The following is a 17,691-nucleotide window of genomic DNA, read 5'->3' as shown; positions in this document are numbered from 1 at the left end:
ATTTTGGATCCCCGCAGCTACGCCATTTAAAGCAAAGTACATCCCCGCCGGTGATGCTATCCGTCAACGGGCGATAAAGCACCCTTCCTACGCAAGAGTCATGTGCCATTGAAATTCTCGCCATTACCCACCATGGTCGGGGTCCCTCACAGTACTGGTTGTGCGCTATGTCGCGAGAGACATATCAAAGTAAGTCTCTACATATGCACGACTGCCTTGATTCCCAGATAGCACCTCTCTTCAGTTCCCATCCTCGTCTTACCTGTTGCACGCCGAGCATGTTATTGAGCGGGAGAAATATTCCTTGTCTTTGCGCCGGATAGGACTGAGCAAAAGTGTTTCACAGTGCGACGAAGCTGTGCCGGAATGCACGCAGTGTCAACGATATGGCCGCGCCTGCCCAGGATATCGCCGCGTCTTTCGTTTTCAAGATGAGGGGCCAAACCTCCAACGTCGCCATCGCTCCACTACGCGCGGTCGAGGCCGCGGTCGCGGAACCTCAAAGGGCCCTAGCACATCAGGTCCAAGCACTCCGACCTCGAGCAGCAAACCGACGTCGTCGGTTACGCCGCAGGGGGATACCAGCGCGTCAGAGCCGCTCTTGGGTGCCGCGGGGATTGTGCGCGCCAACGCCATTGCTCTCATGCGTCGTCACACGGCTGCAGTGACCCTAGACGAAAATGTAACGCCCTCGTTGGTACGCAAGACTTTTCGAGCGGCGCAGCCTCAGCTTTTCCTAGATTTCATCAGTGCATCATTTCCAACATTGTACTTTCACAATCGGTTCCGGGCAGGCAACGAGCTTGGCTTTGCCGAATTCATTGTCCTGAACTTTGGCCAAGATGCATATTTGGACACAGCGATTTGTTGTCTGAGTTCGGTCTATTTGGCCCATCTGACTCAAGACCCAGTCTTGATGCGAACGAGTCGACGCATGTATGGCCTCTCATTGAATGAGCTTATTCGCTCACTTTCTCGCAATGAGCATGCGCTATCGGATAACATGGTCTGCACAGCAATGATGCTCAGCGTTTACGAGATGTATGCTCGGACCAGTCCCGACGCTTGGGTGGTCCATTCGGACGCAGTGAGGAGGCTGATGGAAAGTCGCGGTCCAGCGCTGCATGATTCTGGATTCGGAAGATCATGCTGGATCGCATTTCGGGGCTTCCATATCGCGACCGCGGTGTATCAGGGGAAACCATGCTTTTTGGATCAACCTGAGTGGCAGGATTATACCATACGAAATATGACTGAGGACGCCAAGAAGCCAGGGGAATGGTCTGCATATGCAATCATCTCAGACAAAGTCTTTATTGAGATTGCTAAATGCCCGCGATATATCAGTGAGACTCGGGAGCTCGCCGCGGATTCGACGAGTATGGATCGAGATGCGGTGGAAGCGCTGTTGCAACGCATTCACGACACTGCTACCAAATTACGTGCCTTGACGGCAGAACTTCGTTTGTCCATTACTGCTCACGGCCAGCGACAACAGGGTATCGTTCGCCGCCCGAACACTTTCGTCGGGCCCGTGCCGGAGATCTTTCCGGAAACCGGCCCTTCACTCTTACTCCGCGGAGCGGAGAATGTGCTCACTACTCTTGGTCAGCTGCAAGATCGGCTGGAAGATTCACTCCGGATCTGTGTGATTGAAGAACTCTCGCCCGAATCCATCTGGGACACGCCGCCGAGTGATGGCAGTGCACGATCCCTGTCCCCCCCTTCCTCGACGACGAGTCGACCTAAGACTTTCACACTGCCGTTTCGAATTTCCTCAGAACTCGGCCGAGGCCCTTCACAAACTTCTGATCAGAATGACCCACGTGCGGTCATTTGGCTGGATCGCGTTGCTTCGTCGATGGGGATGCTGGGAACGAAGATTTTGGAGACGGGCTCGGTGTCGGAAGATGTTCAGGAAGAAGCGGAGGCTTCCTGATAGTCGTTATAATGTAATCCCAGCTATGATGATATGTGGCATGATTTGCATCGTTTTGAGTTGCCTGTCCCCACTTATACCAGCTTTGCTTCTTGCAGCGACTGCATCAGCAGGTCTGGGTGGTTTGCTCGTGTTCTCTACCTTGTTTACGTCCACACGGACGCAATGGCATCGCACCCGTTTGAAGATTTGACATTTACGCCAATAGGTATCCAGTCGATGTGACATTGAGTGTTCAATACGATTTTTCTTTTCTACCGTATGGAATATGCCCAAACTCCTCGAGGGTCACCTAAACAAGTACACTTGAGTTATGTCATGTTCTTGACGCCGAATCCGAAATACACAAAAAGTCCCGCCCGAGTGGTGTTCTTAAATTCCTTTTCTTTCTTTTGTTTCGAAGATGCCTCTCCATCTTCATACGCCCCGCTGCTTAATACTCCAGCGACTCTTCCAACAACTTCCGCAACTCTCCCCTCTCGGCCTCCAACTCTTCACTCAAGTTCGGCGCCAACATCAAGACTCGCTTCTGCGGAATCGTCCCCTCGACCAAACCCTCCACATCCGCCGCCTTGAAGCCCAAATCTTTCAAGCCTCTCGGCTGATCACCCAACTTGATCAAAAAGTTGGCAATCGCCTCACCCAGCACTTCGCCCGCACTCTCCCGCTTCACATTGCTTATGTCCACGCCGAACGCCTCCGCGGCCGCCAAATGACGGTCTGGATTCGACGCGGCCGTGAACCGGAACACCGCGGGCGCGGTCACCGCGACAGAGACACCGTGGGGGATAATCGGGTGGTCAACATCATAGCCCACATGCTTGTAGCCTGGGTTCTGGCTTGAGATGGGATAACTCATTCCGTGGCACAGATGCACGCCGGCGTTGCCGAAGCCCACGCCTGCCAAAGTGGCGGCGAGAAGCATGTTCGACTGCGCGTCATGGTCGTCCGGGTCGCGTACCGCGCGAGGCAGATACTGCACGGTGCTGCGGAGGGCCTGCAGGGAGAAGATGTCGGAGATGGGGTTTGCGCCTTGGTAGGCGGGTCTGTTGATGGGGTTGGTGGGCCGGGGCGTGCGCTCGTTATAGGGGATGGCGGTCCAGGACTCGAGGGCGTGGCAGAGCACGTCGAGGCCCGAGGAGGCGTGGACGGCCGAGGGCATGGTGCGCGTGTTGAGAGGGTCGCAGATGCCGAGGGTGGGCTTGAGGTTGCGGTGGGCGATGCCGGTTTTGGCCTTTTTCGAGACGAGATCGAAGATGGCGGTACCGGTGGTTTCGGAGCCCGTGCCTGCTGTTGTTGGGACGGCGACGAGGGGGAGAAGTCGCTTTGCGACGGGGAGACCTTTGCCGAGGGGGGCGTTGACAAAGTCGAGGAAGTCGGCTTCGGGGTAGACGGTGTATAGATTCATGAGTTTGGCCGTGTCGATGACGGAGCCACCACCTGGAGTGATTGTTAGCTCTATTCTGAGAGTTAAGAATCTTTCATTCTTTTCTTTTCTTGTTTTTCTTCTTTTTTTTTTGGGCTTGGGAGGGAGCCGGGCGTTGATATGTGCATATAGTCACAGCCCGTCCGGATATTGTATCATCGAACAAGAGTATATACGGCAAAGAAATCCACAACGACTCGGAGACGAAAAACATACCAACAGCAAGGAACGCATCCGGATTATACGGTTTCGCAAACGCAATCGCCTCCTTGACCGAGCTATCCTTGGGCTCCGTCCTCACCTTATCATAAATCGTGAACTCGATCCCCTCCCTCGTCAGCCCCTCCACAGCCTGCCTCATCGCATCCAACTTGGCCACGTTCGAGTCGGTGACGATGCACACGCGCTTGGCACCCATATTCTTAAAGTCCATGCCGACCTCCTTGGTCGAGCCGGGGCCGAACCGGATGCTGGACGCCGCCATCTCAAAGGCATATTCCTTTTCGCGGGAGGGGTCGGTGGGGGTGGCCAGGTGCCGCTTGACATGGTTCATGAGCGAGGGAGTCTTGTGGTTGTGGTGATGGTTGGGATTGGAGTGGCAGGGGCAGTTGGGGGGGTGGGTGTATTGGACTGTGGCCAGCAGGCTACGGGCTTTTGTGGCGGCTGTGCGAGCCACGCGGATTGCGGGCGCGGCCATGTTTTGGGGGGGGGGGATGATGCGGGGAATATGAGATGGGATAGGATGGAAGGGGATGGGTACTGCTGTGTAGGCAGTGGAAGGATGGGTAAGAAAAGGAAGAAGGAGAGGAAGAAGGGAAGCTGTTTAGGGTTGAGAATGGGCAGTAAGATGGAGAGACAGAGACAGAGAGAGAAGTGGGATGATGTCGGAGGAAGAAGGTTGGAGAAACTCGAGAGATGAAGAAATGCGGGGCCAAGAAGGGGTTGACCGTCACAGTGGACGCAATTGAAGAACTCGAAAAGAAAGTTCAATCGTCACAAGATCGGCTTTCTCGCCGAGTGTTGGTTTTATACTTTCTCCAGTGTCGTACCGGTAGTACTCATATACTAATTAACGTCGGGTTCGGACTTTCTTGTTTGAGTGGCGTACTGTGAAGGGGTCGAAAAGGAAGGCGTGTAACACGCCAGGACCTGATTCTCCATGGACTCCTACCCCACGGAATCCGTGGACGATCGAAGATTCCATCGACTCCAAATCTCAACGCAGTTGACATTGCGCCGCGGTTTTTCCCCCAAAAGTACGAAAAGTTGGGGGCGGAAGACGAAGCGGCATTTGCGGAGACGATTCGAGTCCCCGCACGTTCCTGTCTGAGCCGAGGTACTTTGGATCGAGTGACATCAGCTTCCTTGCAGACTCCAAATTGGAGCAGAACTAGTTGATTGGAGCAACAGTCATAGAAAACACAAATTCCCCGACAGGGAGGACTTTTCAAAAAAAAAGATAGAATAGACTTGAAAGGTGCTATTTTTCGTTTTGCAAGGGATTGCCATGCGATTCATATATTTCCAGTGGCGTTCAGTCCCACGTGATCAATATTCAAACAAAACAACGCTTCCCACCAGCTCACACTCATCCTTGTCAGTCCCCCGCCTGCCAGCATTGCAAACGTCAATGAGAGCCAAGCGAATATATCTGCACTCCACTCCAAGCAACTCTTAACACAACGTCAAGGTCAAGTCATCCGACGCATTCTGCACTCGAACCTGACTACCCGCCGGACGAACGCCATCGGCCCAGTAGATAGCCGGTTCCGCCGGAGTCAACTGAACAGGATGACCCTTGAACGCGTCCCCGAAGACATCCGAAAGATCGTACCAGACCTGCTGGCCGTTGATGTTGTAGGCAAAGATAGTCATAGGCGCGCTATTGTAAAGTCCATCCTCCTCGGTGCTGACCTTGAGGGCTACGCCGCCCGAACTGTGGTCCAATCGGTAGCTCTCGCTGTACTCGCTGCCTGGCGAGACTTCCGCGGGAGCGGGCGTCGTTGAACCGACGGACCAGACGTAGACGGGCGTGTCACAGTGGTTCTGTATGATGGCTTTGCCCACACCGGTGCTGCTGGCTGGGGACTGGGCCGCGGCGGGTGCTGTAGAGGGTGTGGCGGCTGCGGAGGAGGAAGAGGACGGTTTGGGGATGGCGGACGTTGAGAGCGTGGAGGGCGAAGCAGATGAGGAAGGGAATGCGCCGTAGGGCAAAGCATCTTGGACGTTGTGGCTGCCTGGAACGGCGAGGGCAACAGAGGCCAGAGACAACAGGGGAATTGTAAGGGTAGAGTAAAGCATCTTGGGAAGATGAGGTAGAATCGAGCAGTGCGGTATTCGGGTAGTCGATTCAACAGGTGCTATACAATCAAAGTTGTGTAGATCGCGGGAGATAGACAGATGATAACGTCGCATGAGGTCCAAGACACACGTTCAAGGCAGGGACCACGAGCTTTATGTTTGCGCGCTGGTCTTCCGAAGGAATGCCTGCCTTGCTCACAACACACGTTGGCCCTTAAAAGGGTAGCCAGACCAGTCCATGGCAGCCTGCAATTCCACCGCAGAGGTAACATCTCTGCCCGGGAGATCCGTAGAATGCAATTTCTCGGGCAATTTAGTCTTTGCGTCCACATTCGATGCCCTCCCTACCAAGAATAGATCTGGGTTGGTGGATGGTTGGGTAACCGGGTTGCTGTAGAACCCAAGTCTGAAACGACTCAAGGTAGCGGAGTAGCCAAGACACAATCAAGGGGCTCACGCACAAGATGGCGGGCAAGACGATCCCGTACAGAGTGTCGAGAGATGAGCAGTTCCACTTCACGCATCAAGATATCGTGATGAAGCATCTCCGCGAAGGTGTTGATCCGGAGACTTGTCGCACCCTATCTCTCGGTGTTAGGTGCATCTTTCGTCCAAGATGTCGCCAGGTGCAGCTGCCTCAAAGGAGACTGGGTGCATCGCTGACAAAAGCCATTGAGGTGAGAGACCTGCAAAGAGTGTGCAACGATTCGGCGGAGCATGGAATGTAGGTTGTCAGACTTGCAGATCACACTCGCAGCAGCTCGAACGGTTCTCGAATTCCTGCGCCTGGACCTCAACGGGCCAGGGAGATCATCAGGATTTCGGGAATGTAACCATGGCAAATCGACCCCCAGTGGGGAATTTCTCCGAAACTTCCAACCTGGACTTGCGGTCTTACCGATAGGTAGAGTGGTTGTCGGAACGCGCTACGGGCTGGATTCGGGTTTTGCTACTGCTGTGTAGCGGAATCCCCATGAACACCTTGGTATGCGGGGACTGCAAGGTAGAAATGTCCGTCTCCATTTAAAGTGAACTATTCAAACTAGACGGCAATAACTTGGATGTGCTTGAATTTTGACTGAAAAAAAAAAAAAAAAAAAAAAAAAAACAGAGTGACACTCGGCGGTTCGATTCGAATACTTTGTCTCTCGAAAAATTGTGAGATATTCTTGGAATCATGTGAGGCATATGGAAGACAGCCCAGTGTGTGCTTCGCCCATCTTATATTGTGCACAAGCGAGCTTGCACGACCAAATTGAAGGATCTTCCAACCCGTTCCTGGCAGACCGCCAGAAATAAGAGCTTGGAGCATGTCACTGAAAGCTGGAGTTGTCGGAAACAAGAAACGATTCCGTTATCAGACATAGCTCACGCGACCAAGGCAAGGTTTTTTGTCTCGTGCGGGTGGAACAACGACGACGTGTTTGAGAACAGCAAAGAGAAAATATGAATGACGCTCCTGAGATGCGGCAATCAAATCCAACCTTGTTCCTGCGAGAACATCGCTGCCGCGTGAAAGGATATTAGCAGTAGGCTCTGTAAAGCAACCAACGAGTTTGCATGTGATCGCCACAAAGTCTACCTGGAATATCCTTTTGAGACATTGCACCTAGAGTAAATTCTGCGCAAAGGCGATCCACGACTGTAAACTCGGGAAGTTATGAAGAAAGTCTTGCGCTTGAGGTTGCCAAGGAATGCGGATGCAGCGCCGGCTAGCCTCGAAAAATGCGGGAGGCCACAGCCGATGGACCCGAATCATCGAATGCTCTGCGCGTGCACGGTGGTCGCAACACGGATTGAGCACCAAATGGTGTTGGGGGTTCGAGAATTCCCATTTATCAGCCAGCAATATCTCAACCGCCAGATTCTCGAAGCTTTGCCAGTGCAGCTGCAATGCCATCATCGAGCTGCTCGGTTGGCCGAGACGAGTTTCTGGACTCTTCTTCCGCAGCAGCCATTCGTCGGCTCTCTTCCATCACGGATCGAAGCACTGCTTCATCTTCATCCTCGGCCATGGCCACCTGATCTTGCCGGACAGATCTCGGCTTCTGGGTCGTCGCTCGGGAGACTGGGGCAGACGCCTTCTTGGCAGTCTCAACCCTGAAGTCTTCACGCACTGCGTTGCACCACTGCTGAACTTTCTTTTCGCCCCAGCCAGGCACAGCGCTGATTTGCTCCGGCTGGGCGTTCACGGCGTTCTGCAGACTACCGAATGTAGAGATCAAACTCGCTGCATCTGACTTGTTGATACTTCGGGGCGTGGTCACGAACTCCACTAACGACTCTTTGTAAGATTGTGCTTGTTGGGTACGAATGGCAGTAGGCTGGGCGTGCTCGGAGGACTTGAAGAGTTCCAGATAGTGGGCTGCCTCGGGAGCAGACCAGCATAGCATCAGCGTGAGATTATTGATGATGGAGGTTTTGGACAACTCCCGGAGCGGGTCTTCATGGTTCGGAATATCGACCATCACGAGGACGATCCGGAGGTTGTACTTTCCCGCCAGAAGTTTGATTCGCGAGTATATATATTCTGGGTGAAGACGATGATACTTCAACGAGAGAAACAAGGCACAAGTGGTGGTTCCGACCACATAGTCGGCCGGAATATCGGCGAATTCCCATGGCAGAAGCTTGATGTGATTCAAGATAGGGTTGCCCTTTTGACGTGTCGACACTAGGATGGCCGACGGTCCTGAGCGGTTGGGAAGTGCTTGAGGCTTGGGCTGTTGCACTTTGGGTTGTCCTGCTGTCGGAATCCCAGGCTGTGAAGTTGTTGAGCCATCACTTGCACCTGCTCGAGCCTGCAGTAGGCTCTCATCTCTCGACCGGGCGTCCATGATGATGAACCTGCTTGATGGTAGTAGACCAGAGTTCCGATAAAGCTTGGCCGCTTATCGGATGCCGCAGCGCGGATCCAAGTCTCACCGCTCGGTCGGTGCAGCCTTTTCTGCCGCTAATTTTTTTGTTTCGTCCCCGTCGGCAGGACCGAATATACGCATTAACACAACTCGGTGTGATCGAGTTGCAAACACAAAAGCATCGTCTGTCTGAGAGAGCCTTTTCGCAGACTACGATCAGCAAAATGGAACCCTCACCGGCCAAAACCCCCCAGGCCTCGGCTGCCGCAAAGCCTAACAAGACCCTCTTCGTTCGATCAATTCCTACTTCAGTATCCACCGAGAGACTCACTGAATTCTTTTCCGACTCCTATGTTATCAAGCACGCTACAGTCGTTCTCAATCCCGAGACGAAGATTTCAAAGGGCTTTGGTTTCGTGACATTTGCCGACTTGGAGGATGCCCAAAGCGCTCTCGAGCAATTCAACAACACCGATCTTGACGGCAAGAGAATTCGAGTCGAGTATGCGCAGCCTCGTCACCGTGAGATTGATGAGAAGTTGGGCAAGAGTGTGCCCGCTGCCGCCGCCATTCAGAACAAACAGAACAGAGAAGATCAGAGGACACAAAACCAGCCACCCAGGTTAATCATTCGCAACCTTCCGTGGAGCATTGAGACACCCGAGCAGCTCTCGCGGCTATTCCTCAGCTTCGGCAAAGTCAAGCACGCAGTTCTGCCCAAGAAGGGCAACAAACTACAAGGATTCGGCTTTGTCGTTCTCCGAGGCAAGAAGAACGCCGAGAAAGCTCTTGAGTCCATCAACGGAAAAGAGATTGACGGTCGTCAATTAGCTGTTGATTGGGCTGTTGAGAAAGAGACATGGGAGAAGGCGAATGGAGGTGGGCAGGAAGAGAGTCAAGACAAGGAGGAAGATGTCGATATGGATGACAAGGACGCCTCTGGAGCGGACAAAGATGACGGTGCCGGTACCGACGAGGAGGATGAGGACGAGGACGAGGATATGGAGGATATGGAGGAGGATCTAGAGGAGGGAGCGGAGAACGACCTCGACGAGGAAGACGAGGAGGAGGAAGAGAAAGAAGACGACCGCACAGAATGCACCATTTTCCTTCGCAACCTGCCCTTCACCTGCAACGACGAGTCTCTCTACGAACACTTTACACAATTCGGGCCTCTTCGCTACGCCCGTATCGTGGTCGATCACGAGACCGAGCGCCCCCGCGGCACTGGATTCGTGTGCTTCTGGAAGGTCGATGATGCCGTTGCTTGCATTCGAGGCGCCCCCAAGACCAATGAATTTGTTGCCGGTGACAAGGAGCGGTCAAAGCCCGCTATGAAGCATTCAATTCTTCAGAACGAGGACGCCGACCCTAGTGGCAAATACACCATGGATGGTCGTGTTCTTCAAGTCGCCCGCGCAGTGAACAAGCGTGAAGCGACAAGACTTAATGACGAGGGTGTTTCTCGCCGTCTCGTACGTGACAAGGATAAGCGTCGTCTCTATCTCTTGTCTGAGGGCACAATTGCCTCGAATTCGCCCATGTACAAGAAACTCTCACCCTCTGAAGTCAAGATGCGTGAAGCTAGCTTCAAGCAGCGTGAGACTTTCATCAAGAAGAACCCAGCTCTGCACCTCAGTCTCACCCGTCTATCTGTCCGAAACATTCCTCGTCACATCACCTCAAAGGACCTCAAGCAACTCGCCCGTCAAGCCGTCGTGGGCTTTGCTACCGACGTAACGAACGGCGTTCGTGAGCCGCTTTCCAAAGAAGAAAAGTCTCGCTCGTCAGAGGAAATGGAGGAGATGGAACACATGCGAAAGACCAAGAAGCAGGGTATTGTCCGACAAGCCATGATTGTCTACGAGACTCGCGAGGGTACCAAGGTCCCCGAGAAGGGTGGTGGTGGTCGAAGCCGTGGATACGGTTTCATCGAGTACTTCACACATCGACACGCACTCATGGGTCTCCGCTGGCTCAATGGTCACGCCATCGATATTCCTGCCAACAACGATGAGGAGGACAAGGATCGCAAGAAGCGTTTGATCGTCGAGTTCGCCATCGAAAACGTACAGATCATCAAGCGCCGCAAGGACCTGGAGGAGAAGAAGCGTTTGGATAAGGAGAAGGCAGAGCAAGAGAAAGAGGCCGCCGCCAAGGAGGAGGCCGAAAACAAGGGGATGAAGAGGAAGCGCGGCGGCAAGGGCAAGGATGGTGAAGAGGAGCCAGAGGAAGATGACGATGAGAACAAGGTCGCCAAACGCAACCGTATCATTGCACAGAAGCGCATGAAGCGGAAAGCTCGACGAGGCAAGGCGTAGTGACTTCTTATATTCCCTCTTTGGTGCTTTTTGCTCGGCTTTTCTTCATCTTGCATGCTCAATCTTCACCCATATTTTTCTGTCTCTATATTTGGTCATGTATCTATCGAATGGGGCCGAGTTGACTTTTCGCGATACCACATCATGTTATGTTGGAAATACAAAAAAGCAATTGCAATTTGACAAACCAGTTTTGTCCGAGTGTCTGAACTCTTATAAATAATGGATTATAAGGTACGCCCTAATTGACAGGTGACATGAAACCCTCAACTCGTACACATCAAGTATTCTTCGCACCCTCCACCTTCCCAACAATATTATACCGCTTGCTAAAGAACGTATACCACTCATCCAGCGTCTTTTTCTCCTTCTCATCCAAATCATGCCACTCGGGCACGCATTCCTCCGGCTTCAACGACGAGCGAGCCAGCGCTCTTGACGCATCTTTGCCCGCAAACACTATAGCCCGCACGAATTTGCACCCCTTAGTTGTCATATTCGATGGAACCTCTTGGTATATTACCACGTACCTCGATATTGACCCGTGGCGCTGTAAGCCTGATTGCGAGAGACGTCGAACACGGTACCCTTGATCGCGACGAGAGTTGGACGGTTGGGATCAGAGCCTATATAGTGAACGTTCGATTATTAGCTTTCTGCCCGAGCTTCTGCGCAACTTCAAGGATCAAAGTCGCATCACGGGCCAAAGACCACGAGAAAATGGGCTGAGAGTGCCGAGATAGAGAATGGTTCGGAAAGACGAGGACGAGGGCGTTCATCAACTCATACCATCACACTTGGCCAATTCCTCTGTAGGAATAGGATCGTCCTTTGGCGGGTCCAGCTGCACGGGGACCTTGGGAGCGAAGCGTTCGGACATGTCGTTGTCGATACTGGTGCTTGAGCAAGGTGATGTCTTTCAGAGGGGGGAAATCGGAGACGACTTCTCTCTGCTGATGGGCTTTGGGCTTTTGCGACGGCGGCCGGGGGGCCGAGGGACGGACTGCGAGCGTGGGGTCGGCGGGGTACGGCAGTCGGGAGCGGTCACGCAGGGGAAGTAAGCAGCGTCGGAGACCGGAGTCGGTATCTATGCAAAGTTAAAGTGAGAGACATCTCGGCAATGCCAATTTGCCACTAGCTTAGTAGCTAGTGGACACTGAACATGATGCATTTATGCACATGGAGAGTCCGAGGGCGGCATCTGTTTCCATGCTCGGGCCGTCCCGACGGCTCGAAGCTGTGTCTTTCAGTCTTCGGGATTAAATTTCATGAGGTCTGGGTTCAACGGCCAAGGCCATTTGGTGAGTCCTCATGGGAAAAACGCTCTTCGCAAAAATCGCCGTTGTTATGTATCGAGTCCGGGTCGGATTGACGAATACAGAAGACTGATCATTTTTAAACTTATATTTGCCGACAGAGGGGTCTCGCCCATGACTGTCAACTCTCTCTGACTCTGGAGCCTCTCTGTCTTTCGCGCAGCGGGCCCCTTTACGAAGGTGACCTGTCTGTCAAGATCTCGCTAATTTAAAGAAGAGTCCGTGACTCAAATTCCCTACTATCACACCTCTACACGTACACACGTCGATCTGTCTGAGTATTACCCACTTCCTACGCCAAAGCATATGTTATAGTCTGGGCTCTCGGACTTGTATCGTCAAAGAACATGACAGGTGACACAGATCCACCATATTGAAGCTGACAGCAGCATATCACGTACACTCAGAACCGGATCAAATTGAGAAAATAATAAATGGGCTATGCACATTGCACGTTACTCAATCACCGAAAACCCATTGCGACAGTGAGAACAAGAACAGGCTGAAACAACAAAATTGGTGAGCAGAATACAGCGGCGGTCAATAGATATACAATGTAATGGAGCACAGTCGAGACATGAAGTTTTAGTAAAGAAACAAGCGTGGAAGAGAAAAAGGGCCAATACAAGGGGCACAAGGAAACATGCAATAGCGTTCAGAACAGCTGAGAGGGGAAGGAAGGCGATCGGTTTCGCAGCTGCTGTCTCATTGAAGGAAATTATGGTCTGGGCTGGTGACTGGCGTGTTTCGTGGAAATCAACCATCTGATCAGAAACGCGGAGAACACGTGGCCGTGTTCGTCGTTTCCAAAAATTCGATGCAATGCCATGATTGATTGTCTTTGTTGGTCAGTGGATGGGAGTGTGGTCGAAATAGGTGAAGGAAGAGCAACGCATTTGCGTTCCTGACAAAGTGATTTGAAGAAAGCAAAGGCAATGATGCTGTAATGATATAGGTAATTCGTGTTTCTTCAAGGTCACTAGGTCTGCTCAAAAATATCTCGTTTAGATGGCCCTGTGAGCCAGGAGTCATGACGGCCAGAACCAGGATCCCTGAATGGTGGAAGTTTTTAGATTCTGCGGCACATGGCTCTCGACTTTGCATCAAGCTTGACTATGCTTGGGGTGGGGAGGGGATGTCAAAATCTTACTTTGAAGTTTCGAAACGGGTTTGAAGCAAGCTTTGAATCTGAATGAAGTGTTCTGCAATCTCGGAAGGACACGGTGGCAGATCTGTCGGGGGAATTGTTCTGCTGCAATGCTTGTGCGGGTTTCCCTCAATTTTAAGGATGCTCTTCTTCAGTTGCGTTCTTCTTGTTTACGTAGGCCGAAGTGGTGCTTTGAATTTGAATTTGATTTTGATTTTGATTTGAGTCTCGGCCCAAGTTAGATAAAAGGTGGTTGATGCGAAAAGATTATCGAATTGGAGGCTTGCGAGTTGAATTGTGGGTTTGTGTGAATCTTTTTGGACGGAGTTTGTTTCGATTGAAATGGTCTGGGCGATGAGGCCCGCTTGTGCTCGTGGTTTACTGGAACATCATGGATACGTGCGATCCGTGCGAAGAATGGGAACCCCCCCCCCCCCCAAGAAATATTCATTTTGATGAACACGATCGTAAGTCAATGACAAGATGAAGCTCTGTGTGTCTGAGAACGCTCCATGTACTCAGGACTCGCGCAATGTGATTTTCAACGGGCTGCCGATGGAAGGTTCATTGCAGGAGAGGTTGATCTTCATTGGAGTTGTCGTCAGCAACAGATTTGTGGTTCTTGCCGCGCTTCTTCTTACGGCGACGCTTTTTGTGTTGACTATCGTGCGTGGAGGCTTGTGAATCTTCCGGGATCGATGTTTCTGTGGCTCTGTCCCTTTCGTGGGGACCAGAATCGCCAGAGCGCCTAACGGAACTTCCATTCTCACTCTCAGATGAACTGCTGCAATTGGCGTGAAGGACGACCTTGCGGATGCCATTCATGTCCACAATTTGTTCGGTGATGCTGCCACTGCGAGTCGGACCGCGGCGGATGGACACATATTCGTTTGGCTTTGAGTCTGTGGACTTCATGCTCATTGCAGCACTGCTGTTCTTGCTTGACGGTTTGCGGGGATTCGGTGGTCGGGCACCATCTTCATGTTCTTCCGAAACTGCTTCAGGAATGGAAACACCAGGCAGATCTTTGTATTGTTGAGCATTGGTGGCCTTGGTGACATGATCCTGAGCGGGAACGGTGCCGTAGCCTAGTTTCACGGCAAATGCGCCATCTTTGGCGTCCGCTCCGGGGGTTACGAGGCCTGCGCCAATGCCTCCTTGTGGACCATTCGACACAAGTAGAGGTTGCGATTCTGAGGGGTCAATTGTGGTTTCACCGTCGGTATATGCGGAGCGGGAAGGCGATGTGCCACTGCGTTTGATTTTGACGGAAGAATACCTTGTCTGTCGTGGTCGACTAGCTAGGTTCGATGGGCCAAGGTGCTTCAAGTGTTCACGGATCTCATCCGTGGCACCTCGATGTGTGACCCAGTTGTCGCTCGGATCTGTCGATTGATCCTGAGCTTGTCTGCGGAGATGGAATCGTGGCGGTGGGGCTTCTACCGAGCTTCGACGTTGGATGGATTCCGAGGTTGGCTTGTTTGGACCAGGGAAGGATTTGCTATCCCCATTGGTATAGTCGTCTTGTTGTGAGGTGGCCTTCATGGGCGGATCTTCTACAATTTTTCCTTTGGGCACTCGGCTCTTGGGTGCCGGTGCCATACGGCGAATGGCCTTGTGGACATCGATGAAAACGTCAGATTCATCAATAATCTCCCTGGAACACGACGTCAGTTGCCGTCACTCAACGCGGTTGATTCTCAATTGGTGGTCCTTGATTTCAAACGGTGAACTTACTCGCCAATCAATTCTTCAATGACATCCTCTAGGGTGACCACGCCCAATGCTCCGTGGTCTTCACCGGGGAATTCAGACACAAGCACCATGTGCGATTTGCCCTCTTGAAAAAAGTTCACAATGTCCAAACAACTGGTTTCAGGGCGGGTCTCGGGCAGAGTGGCCAGCGCGAAATCGCGCACACGTTTGCAGTCTTCGGGGTCGTATGTGATGAGCATTTTGACAAGTAGCATGCCCACGAAATCCATCGTGTTATCAGGCGCATGTATCGGAATGCGCGAGTAACCTTGAGACAGAATCAGATCCATCGTGCGCTCGTCGAGAACAGTGTCAGCAGACATGGTAAACACGTCCTCCATTGGCGTCATGATGGTTCCAACACATTTTTCTTTCAAATCGAGAACAGCGGAGATGATTGTGACCTCGTCGGAATTAAGTTGTTCTCCCGCTTCGCCCATTGTTTTGTGCAGTGTGACGAGGGTTTTCAAGCCGGCCTTCTTATAGATTGTTCCGTGGTCTTCTCCCAGCAATTTGTCGAGTAATTTAGCCACGGGCCAGGCCACCGGAGACATAATGTACATGAGCACCAAGACACACGGTGCCATCCACGCCCCGATCGGCAGGCCATACCTCACACAGATCGATTGGGGGACGATCTCGCCAAAAATGACAATCAGGGCTGTACTGCCCAACACGGCGGGCCATCCACCGCCGAGGGTCCGATCGAGCACGATCGGCAGGGTCTCGTTGGTGATCACGTTGCTGAGAAGGAGGGTCACAAGAACCCAGTGTTTGCCTCTCTTGAGAAGATTCAACACACTCGCTGCATTTTTCTTCTCTGAGCCCTCCCCAGACGTCTGGATCACTTGCAGGTATACTTCGTCTTGGCCCATGAGGGCAATTGTCAAGCCGGCGAATGCGCCGCCGCTAAGCACAAGGGCTGCTGATATGCTCAAATTGAGCCACAGACTGGGGTCGTCGGCACTTTTCGGGGGCTCTTCTTCGGAAGCCATTGCATGGAGATATGGCGATAGGACCGGGGCCGCCGTGGCAAGCGGGACGTGCGAAAACGCAAAAAACACGAATTTGAGCAGGGCCAGCACAATTGGCCGAGCCGCAAGCAGATTGATTGTTCGGGAAGCCATTTCTCAGATGGCAAGTCGCTCTTTTCTCCGTTTTTGATGTTGTCTTTTGGGTATGGGACCCGTTGCTTGATCTTGGATGCCACGAATCTTTGTCGCAGCGCTTGACTTTGTTGCAGGGCCGAGGGCGGAAGGCTCGGATGGTCGAATATAGGAGGTCACAAGCGGAGCATAACTAATAGAGAAAGCTGCGTGGTGACCAGCACACAGCTTGAAATGGGGGGGGGGGGGGGGGGGGAGAGGGAACGGGGCAGGGCAAGGGCAGGGCAGGGGCAGCGAGAGGGAAGGGGAAACCGTCAAAACCGTCAAAACCGTCAACAAGAAGATGCCAGAAGTCAAATGTCAACCGTGAGTGAGGAGGAAGGATGTAACTGAGAGTTGCGAGAGGGAAATCGCGCAGCTGCTGGTGACGAGAGGAAATATGCGTTAGACCCGAACCCGAAAGGGAAGTTGAAAGTGAGCGTTAAGCCGATGACGAATGAGCGCAGGGTCTAGTCCCCGTGCGGTCATTCCTTTGACACCTCAGAGATCGGGTGCTCGGCTGACTCATGCGGTGGGTCTCGTGCTCTGGGAATAGTAGCACGGTGGATCATCCATCTATGACGGATCTCGTCTTCAGCGGCCGGGAAAGGCAAATGGCTCGCTGGCAGCTGGGAACTCACAGCTCGTTCAGTTACCCCTCTCATCCTTGATCCTCCTCACATCTGCGGATCAATCTTTGGCCAAGGCCGGACTGTCTGACTCGGGTCTCTCGTCTCTCTCACCCTAGAACCTTCGTGAGAAGGTGCCCCGTTCCCGGGTGGGGACCACAGACCTAATCGAGGCCGGACAGTCGGCTCTATACCCTGTCTGCTCAAGTTGCCTAGTCGCAGCGACTTTGTTGGTGAGCTCATGCGACTTACTGGGCAACGACCGGTTGGCAGGATGAGGCTGAGCTCTCAATCGGCTTCAGGCACCTAGTCGCACCGACTTCATGTGGTGAGCACATGCGACATGCTTGGTTACCATCTACAGCCACGATGAGGCTTTGCTCTCTATCTGCGTAGATTACCTAGTCGCACTGACTTTTATGGTGAGCGCATGCGACATCCTGGATAATCATCGGTCGGCAGGACGAGGATCGACTCTTTTTTTTGCTCAAGTTGCCTAATCGCACCGACTTTGTTGGTGAGCTCATGCGATATACTGGGCAACTACTGGTAGGCAGGACGAGGCTTAGCTCTCGATCGGCTTCAGGCACCTAGTCGCACCGACTTCATGTGGTGAGCACATGCGACATGCTGGGTAGCCATCTATAGCCACGACGAGGCTTTGCTCTATGTCTACGTGGATTACCTAGTCACACTGACTTTGATGGTGAGCTCATGTGACATCCTGGGTAATCGTCAGTCGGCAAAAGCAAGAGAATTTGAGGATCTGCCCTCTGCCTGCTAGAGGTGCCTAGTCACACTGACTTATTTGGTGAGCACGTGTGACATGCTGGGCAAATCCCTCTTCAATGCAA

The 17,691-nt window shown here is 52.6% G+C and overlaps 7 protein-coding genes across 7 annotated transcripts; 2 read left to right on the top strand and 5 right to left on the bottom strand.

The window, feature by feature from the left end:
- Positions 1–132: 132 nt before the first annotated feature.
- Positions 133–1,939, top strand: N7539_000779 (Zn(II)2Cys6 transcription factor domain-containing protein; the record flags this gene model as incomplete). Its single annotated transcript, XM_056930383.1, has 2 exons — positions 133–189; positions 347–1,939. 2 exons carry the CDS (start codon positions 133–135, stop codon positions 1,937–1,939), a joined length of 1,650 nt encoding a protein of 549 aa, XP_056794676.1.
- A 433-nt stretch (positions 1,940–2,372) lies between these two features.
- N7539_000778 (hydroxyacid-oxoacid transhydrogenase) lies at positions 2,373–4,062 on the bottom strand (the record flags this gene model as incomplete). Its single annotated transcript, XM_056930382.1, has 2 exons — positions 2,373–3,379; positions 3,582–4,062. The coding sequence occupies 2 exons, from the start codon at positions 4,060–4,062 to the stop codon at positions 2,373–2,375; spliced, it is 1,488 nt and encodes a 495-aa protein (XP_056794675.1).
- A 977-nt stretch (positions 4,063–5,039) lies between these two features.
- N7539_000777 (Bys1 family protein) lies at positions 5,040–5,666 on the bottom strand (the record flags this gene model as incomplete). The annotated part of the gene is made up of 1 exon (XM_056930381.1): positions 5,040–5,666. The coding sequence occupies one exon, from the start codon at positions 5,664–5,666 to the stop codon at positions 5,040–5,042; it is 627 nt and encodes a 208-aa protein (XP_056794674.1).
- Positions 5,667–7,519: 1,853 nt separating this feature from the next.
- Positions 7,520–8,503, bottom strand: N7539_000776 (DNA repair protein RAD10; the record flags this gene model as incomplete). Its single annotated transcript, XM_056930380.1, has 1 exon — positions 7,520–8,503. One exon carries the CDS (start codon positions 8,501–8,503, stop codon positions 7,520–7,522), a length of 984 nt encoding a protein of 327 aa, XP_056794673.1.
- A 245-nt stretch (positions 8,504–8,748) lies between these two features.
- N7539_000775 (mRNA-binding ribosome biosynthesis protein NOP4) lies at positions 8,749–10,845 on the top strand (the record flags this gene model as incomplete). The annotated part of the gene is made up of 1 exon (XM_056930379.1): positions 8,749–10,845. The coding sequence occupies one exon, from the start codon at positions 8,749–8,751 to the stop codon at positions 10,843–10,845; it is 2,097 nt and encodes a 698-aa protein (XP_056794672.1).
- Positions 10,846–11,125: 280 nt separating this feature from the next.
- Positions 11,126–11,725, bottom strand: N7539_000774 (putative progesterone binding protein; the record flags this gene model as incomplete). The annotated part of the gene is made up of 3 exons (XM_056930378.1): positions 11,126–11,304; positions 11,376–11,471; positions 11,635–11,725. The coding sequence occupies 3 exons, from the start codon at positions 11,723–11,725 to the stop codon at positions 11,126–11,128; spliced, it is 366 nt and encodes a 121-aa protein (XP_056794671.1).
- Positions 11,726–13,872: 2,147 nt separating this feature from the next.
- N7539_000773 (putative DUF21 and CBS domain protein (Mam3)) lies at positions 13,873–16,190 on the bottom strand (the record flags this gene model as incomplete). The annotated part of the gene is made up of 2 exons (XM_056930377.1): positions 13,873–14,965; positions 15,046–16,190. The coding sequence occupies 2 exons, from the start codon at positions 16,188–16,190 to the stop codon at positions 13,873–13,875; spliced, it is 2,238 nt and encodes a 745-aa protein (XP_056794670.1).
- Between the last annotated feature and the right edge of the window lie 1,501 nt (positions 16,191–17,691).

Source organism: Penicillium diatomitis, assembly GCF_028827545.1.
Source record: "Penicillium diatomitis strain IBT 30728 chromosome Unknown utg000001l_segment0_segment0, whole genome shotgun sequence".
Taxonomy (NCBI): Eukaryota; Fungi; Ascomycota; class Eurotiomycetes; order Eurotiales; family Aspergillaceae; genus Penicillium; species Penicillium diatomitis.
The sequence above is the reverse complement of the archived record's forward strand: the minus strand, read 5'-3'. Positions and strand labels throughout refer to the sequence as shown.